The 6,373-nt window shown below is 41.1% G+C and overlaps 2 protein-coding genes across 2 annotated transcripts; both read left to right on the plus strand.

The window, feature by feature from the left end:
• The first annotated feature begins 1,312 nt into the window (after window positions 1–1,312).
• Window positions 1,313–4,211, plus strand: LOC127326694 (electron transfer flavoprotein subunit beta, mitochondrial). The gene is made up of 4 exons (XM_051353489.2): window positions 1,313–1,849; window positions 2,957–3,037; window positions 3,581–3,675; window positions 3,874–4,211. The coding sequence occupies exons 1-4, from the start codon at window positions 1,484–1,486 to the stop codon at window positions 4,097–4,099; spliced, it is 768 nt and encodes a 255-aa protein (XP_051209449.1). The 5' UTR covers window positions 1,313–1,483; the 3' UTR covers window positions 4,100–4,211.
• A 1,134-nt stretch (window positions 4,212–5,345) lies between these two features.
• Window positions 5,346–6,031, plus strand: LOC127326717 (uncharacterized). The gene has a single exon (XM_051353504.2). It carries the CDS (start codon window positions 5,473–5,475, stop codon window positions 5,695–5,697), a length of 225 nt encoding a protein of 74 aa, XP_051209464.1. The 5' UTR covers window positions 5,346–5,472; the 3' UTR covers window positions 5,698–6,031.
• The last annotated feature ends 342 nt before the right edge of the window (window positions 6,032–6,373 follow it).

Raw genomic sequence — 6,373 nt, forward strand, 5'->3', positions numbered from 1 at the left:
AAGTGTGTAACACGAACAATAAGTACAATTTAATCTTTGTGTTTCTCAGGTTGAAGGCATCTATGATGGGTAGAGCATCAGGTGTTCGTTCAAACACTATAGCATAATCTTTCAAGTCATAGGGCATTATTTTTTTTCTTCTAGACGTTTATCATTACAACTACAACAGAGATAATGTTTTTTTACTTTTTCAGTAGAAAGTGAGACTCGGGTCTTGCACCATGATTTATTTACTTGGTCATGATGGGTATACTTACTGCAGAAAATCATACAGTGATGTTAAACTATTTTTTTCTCACATTTTTACACCAAACTGTTTTATTTAATCACAACTAATTTAACATTAAATGCATTTCATCTTTTTATTATACATCATACGTGATATCTTAGATAATACTAGGTACAATAAGTTATATTATGAATATAATCGCGCTCTCATTCATATGAAAGTAACTGCTTTAATATTTCATATATTTTTACATAAGTTTGCATATGCTAAACTATGATTGTATTTTTTTCAAGCTTTTGCCAGTTTACTTTTATATGCCTAAAAAACACTTTATTCCATTGGATTCTATATATAAATCAATCCAACCAACAATATCATAATACTCCACATATTAATGTATGAATCTTAATGTATTATAGTGTCTCTACGCGAGTCCTTAGATATTTAGAGATGCATAGTGGCATTATTATACAGTGTATAAGTGTAGGGTAGAATTTTACGGAGGTCTCTAGAGAACAATATTGTCGAGTTTAGATGCAGAACAGAAAAACATAGTGTCTATAACACGGACATGGTGTTTTGGTTCATAGAACCAAATGCACCTATTATGAAAAGTGCATTCTAAATGTATTTTAAAATATTCAAAAATTAAGATTTTTTCCTAGATGTACATCCGAACATGCTATGTTCACACACAAAATCTTGTGAGAAAAATACATTTTTTGTTGGTTGTGTAAAAAGGCAAAAAAAAAAAAAGTCTGGCGCGAAGCTATTTTGAAGCATCAAATATTGCCTTTTTCCGCAAGTCACAAAAATGTCATTCTGCTGCGAGACTTTATGTGTAGACATAGAATCTCCTGATGTATACCTAATTTTTTTATTCATATTTAATTAACATTTTGAAGATATAGAGCTGCGAAGTAGGCTTTTTTTGTTCTTCTGGAATGGATGGAGAATGATAAAAATGCATTTCTACATGTGTTCTTTCCCTATAAATCTAACTATTAAACGCAAGAGCCTGAAGTTAATTTTAAAGATGACACGCTGGTAACATGATATTTGTGGGTAAGGACTGATGAGTCAGATCGAAGTAGTGAGACACTCCAACTCGCAACTGCTTGCTCTGCTCTGAAAAATCGGTTCTTTTCTGCTCTGCTCTGCCCCGCCCAGCTCGCCCCCCTCACCGCCGCCACGGACGAGACTGACCACAGCGAGGTAGCGAACGGAATCCGCCGTCCCATTGCCGCCGCCGCGATGAAGATCCTGGTGGCTGTGAAGCGGGTGGTGGACTACGCGGTGAAGGTGCGCGTGCGGCCGGACCGGACGGCCGTCGACACGGCGAGCGTCAAGATGTCCATGAACCCCTTCTGCGAGATCGCCGTCGAGGAGGCGCTCCGGCTCCGCGAGGCCGGCGCCGCCGCCGAGGTCATCGCCGCCACGGTAGGACCGGCCCAGGCCGCCGACACGCTCCGCACCGCGCTCGCCATGGGCGCCGACCGCGCCGTCCACGTCCTCCACGACCCTGACCCGGCCCGCCCGCTCCTCCCCCTCGCCGTCGCCAAGGTCCTCCGCGCCCTCGCGCTCCAGGAGAACCCCGGCCTCGTCATCCTCGGCAAGCAGGTTCTGCCCCGTCTCAGATTGCCTTGGATGTTCTCGATTCATACCTAAGCTTGCTGGATATGGTGATTGCTGTTGATTTGGTTGCATTGATGCGCTGAACTGCACTGCTTAGTTGGATTTCACTGAAAGGGAAAGAGATATTGGCACCTGAATTCAAAGCTAATACGTATGAGAAATATTTGCCAATCTAACTGTAATTGTTGCTTCAGGTGTATGGAACCATGTACCGTAGGATTTTGATATGCTAGGTGCAGACATTTACTCCGTCTTCATAGTGTTATGTTCAATGCTGAACACTAACTACCGAAGTTCATAACTGCGACAACTCCCATGATCATTGGCCTTTTAGGCATGCTTAACATCGCCTGCTTAACACTTGAATCCTTAGTTTCACTGATAATAGTTAAGTAAACTATGTCACTGAACTTAATTATGTTGGCAATTTCTTGAGAAGAAAATGTTGAGAACAAAGTTCATTGAATAATCTTACAAAAACCAGCTTAAGTTGTTGTTATTCTATTCTGCTAAATCAAGGATCTCCACATCTCCACATTACAGTACTACACAATCCATACTATGTTGGACATGAAGCTACTTATGGATGACATTTTTAAACCCAGACGTCGAGAACAGAACAATTATATGATCTTTCCGTTAGTATTACTAGAACTCCACATGTCCATGTGTTCACTCAGGATAACAGAGGTCTAAGTCACGTTACAATCATGTGGTTGAAGGTCATGTGTAAACCAACTCTAGTGCTCATATTAGAATGTATCATTTCGTTTGAGGTATAATAGGATGATAGAAATTATAGATCGAAATGTTTTCGTGGTAACCTGAAGGGCATCAGAGACCACAATTTTTTCCTTCCTATGAACGTAGCTGCTCACACTGTTTGACCTGCTGGAAACATCAGTTCTTTTGCTTTGACACGTCTGCAACTTCTGTAATTCTTGAAGTTACTTTACGAGATACTTTCAGAATATTTACTGCTAAGTTTTCTCACAAAAAGTGAGAATAAATGTTAAACAAGAAATAATGTTGGTTTAGCTTGGGAGTATATATTTTTATAAGCTTAGACTATTCGTCTTTCTGTAATTACAGGCCATTGATGATGACTGCAACCAAACAGGGCAAATGCTAGCTGCACTGCTTAACTGGCCGCAGGGAACCTTTGCCTCAAAGGTTTGTTATTTCTAATTTTCAATAGAACTTTTTCACCTGATATGATAAGTAACAGATTTTTTGTCATTACACATGGTCCTTTCAGTTTTCACTATTATATGGTTAACGCCAAATCTTGTTATACTTCGAAATAAGAAAAGCAACTGTGGTCAGCTTCTATTCCAATTTTAATAACTAGTTGGCATTTGTTAATAACTAATTTGCATTAGATTCTAGAAATGAGATACTTGTAAGGAGTAATGAGAACTTATAGTTGGCACAGTCAAGTTCTTATTTGACCACACTTTCCTAGAAGCATTTATTTTCATTTCTCGGCCAGCATCTGGTTTCCTGTTTCTTGATCAAACAAAGGTGAAGCCACAGTGGATGCAAAAACTGAGGATATTGTTCTCTTAAAATAGCAAAAGAAAAATCATTTAATGATCTATTTTAATGTGTAGACTTGCTGTTCTGAAATGTTCAATGTTAGATTTTTAGAACAGTTGTTCTCATGATTTTGTTCACCGCAAAATTGTAGTTGAAGATGGTGTTTAACTTTGCCAGGTGATAATTGACAAGGATAAACAAAAGGCTACTGTTGAGAGAGAGGTTGATGGTGGAACTGAAACCATCTGCTTGGATTTACCAGCAGTGATCACGTATGTTCAGTAACACGTCTCCGTTTCTTATTTCCAATAGATTGCTCATAGGCCATAGAAGCAGAGTAGTCCTCAAGGTTCTTTCTATGAACAAAATGTTCAGTTCTTATGCTCATGGTTAGCGCTCACAAGCTATGGTTTGACTCCCATTTCCTTGACTCCGTATGAAGTATACCTTCCATGGTTTATGTTTTGCAGTACTGACCTGAGACTGAACCAGCCCCGGTATGCGACGCTGCCAAACATAATGAAGGCCAAGTCGAAGGTGATTAAGAAGGTCACCCCCGCTGAGCTGAACGTAGATATTAGATCGGACATGGAGGTGGTCCAGGTAGATGAACCACCGAAGAGGAAAGCCGGAGTGATCCTCTCATCAGTCGATGAGCTCCTCGACAAACTGAAAAATGAAGCCCATGTCTTGTAAACTGGTCCACTCATGTACATTCAAATAAAGTGTAATTCCAAATCATTGTATCTGATTTGCAAATGAAATAAGGGTGATTTCCCAGATCAATGGAGATGCTAATTCATGTGTCCAGCCGCTGCTTCTAAATGTTGACCTGTTGCTGAATTTGTTCGTACGAAACTGATCTGTCTATTTTTTTTCTGGTGGAACCTGATCTGGAAATGTGACCTGGCCTTAGGCTTTAACCATATTTGGGCCGGGCTGTGTTTACTTTATTTATGCGCTGGGCCGTGAAAAAGCTAATAGACTGTCATGAAATTAACAGGCCTTGGTAAAAGAAAATTGACTAACATGCTTGCATTTAGGGGTGCTTCTATAGGCCCTTACATATAAATATTTTTGTAAATTTATATATTTTCTAAATTGGAACGAATTTCAAATTTGAATTTTTTTTAAACCTGCATATTTTCAAATTGAATATTTTCTAATCTACCAAGGAAAAATAGAAAATAAAAAGAACAAAAGAAATAGGATCGAAAAAACCTCCACATAGGCTAACAAGCCCGGCGGGCAGAACGCGCCGACCTAGTCAGCATATAGAATCCGCGTGGATTTACAACCAAGCAAATTTATGGATTAAAATCATGTTCAACGAGATTCTCCTATGAACACCTGTATTTGCAGCCAACCAACCTTATGGATTAACATTATATATCCATTAAAGCAAAATAACTGAATTATAAAAATCAATTAATGTCTTATACCTTGTATCTTGTATGAGACGAGCCATGTTACACATACCACATGTGTGAACATCAAAAATAAAAATATTCGTGGACGTTTTAAGTCTCCAGGATTATGATTGGCAAGCTTTAGGTTTAGAGAAAAGCTTCGTCGCCACCTATGGTTAGTGGTCGGGTAAGTTTGAGGAAAAAGGAAGAGGACAGTGAACATGAAGGCGGGGCAAATGTTGTGCTCTACTCGTCGCACACCACAAACCACACACACTCACGATAAAACGGAAATTTATAGACGTCTTTGCATATTTCATTATTAATTTAGTTTATATCAAGTATTAATGTATCTAGACGCGTTTTAGCGTGTAGTTTCATTCATTTTGATATGATTCTAATTTAGTTTAAAATATTTATAAAAATATCTTTAATTAATGATATTGAATGTTTTCTAGAGCATGCTGTTAGTATGAGTACCAATTGTATTCAACTTGACTTAGTCAAAAGGAACTGTATTTGACTTGCGAAAAATACTAGAAGCACGCAACCGTCTCCCCCGGATCTGGCTGCCCATTCTCTGCCTCGAGTCCTCCCCTAGTCGCCTCCCCGTCTGCCGGCGACCAAACCCTACCAGATCGCCGCGCACCTCCGCCGGCCATGGAGAGCTGGGCGAGCTGGTTCGGATCCGGCGTCACCTCCGCCTTCTTCGCCTCGCTCGAGCGCTGCTCCTGCATCAACCTCTCCACCGACGACGACGACGACGACCTCGACGGCGAGGCCCACGACCGCGCCCTCATCCTCGCCGCCGACTCCGCGCCCTCCGACGCCGCCGCCCACAAGGAGACGGACGGCGGCAAGGAGCCGCCCCTCCCGCCCGTATGACCGCCTCCGCCTCCTCCCCCCGCTCGCTCCCTTGCGTACGACTTACTCCTCCCCCTCTCTGAGGCGTCCTGTGCTGCTGTTGATCTGATGAACTGCTCTATGCGTGTATGTTGTTCGGGTGAATATTATGCTACCGTGTACTAGTAATCTCTTAGTGAATTTAATTTCTGTTCAATGGACAAATTCGGGTGGTGCACATAGGGTCTGTCTGTCTGTCTACTTGTTCATGCCATGAATCATAGTCTGCTACGTTTTCACTATATATGATGAAAATGGCCATGACTGTAAAAATACTTCCGAATGCTTTCTTCTATTACGACGCTTAATTGTCGAATTGCGCAATGGCTTGTCGACAGTTACTACGTATGCAAACGGGTTCAGGTTACATGATGCCCTGAATCGATGATTCAGTATTACGTGCATTCCTTGGATGAATTACATACATGGTGGAGATGCCGCTATTCTGTTTTCAGCCGAGGAATCCGCCTGGTATTTTCCCACTATCAAGGGCTCCCTGCGTATGGTCACATGATTTTAGTAGGTGATATCAGGTAATTCAGGTGGAACTACTGCTAGTGCCAGTTACTCTCGGCCCTCTTGCAATGAACAGATCCAGGTGCAATCATATGACGAATCACCTTTTTTCTTATAGCCTGTTAATTTGTGCAATATGACT

Source organism: Lolium perenne, chromosome 6 (assembly GCF_019359855.2).
Source record: "Lolium perenne isolate Kyuss_39 chromosome 6, Kyuss_2.0, whole genome shotgun sequence".
In the NCBI taxonomy this organism is placed as follows: domain Eukaryota; kingdom Viridiplantae; phylum Streptophyta; class Magnoliopsida; order Poales; family Poaceae; genus Lolium; species Lolium perenne.

Coding starts and splice junctions, on each gene's coding strand:
- LOC127326694 (XM_051353489.2), top strand. CDS start 1,484: ATGAAGATCCTGGTGGCTGTGAAGCGGGTGGTGGACTACGCGGTGAAG. Junction 3,038..3,580: donor AGGGAACCTTTGCCTCAAAG/GTTTGTTATTTC, acceptor TAACTTTGCCAG/GTGATAATTGACAAGGATAA. Junction 3,676..3,873: donor GATTTACCAGCAGTGATCAC/GTATGTTCAGTA, acceptor TATGTTTTGCAG/TACTGACCTGAGACTGAACC.
- LOC127326717 (XM_051353504.2), top strand. CDS start 5,473: ATGGAGAGCTGGGCGAGCTGGTTCGGATCCGGCGTCACCTCCGCCTTC.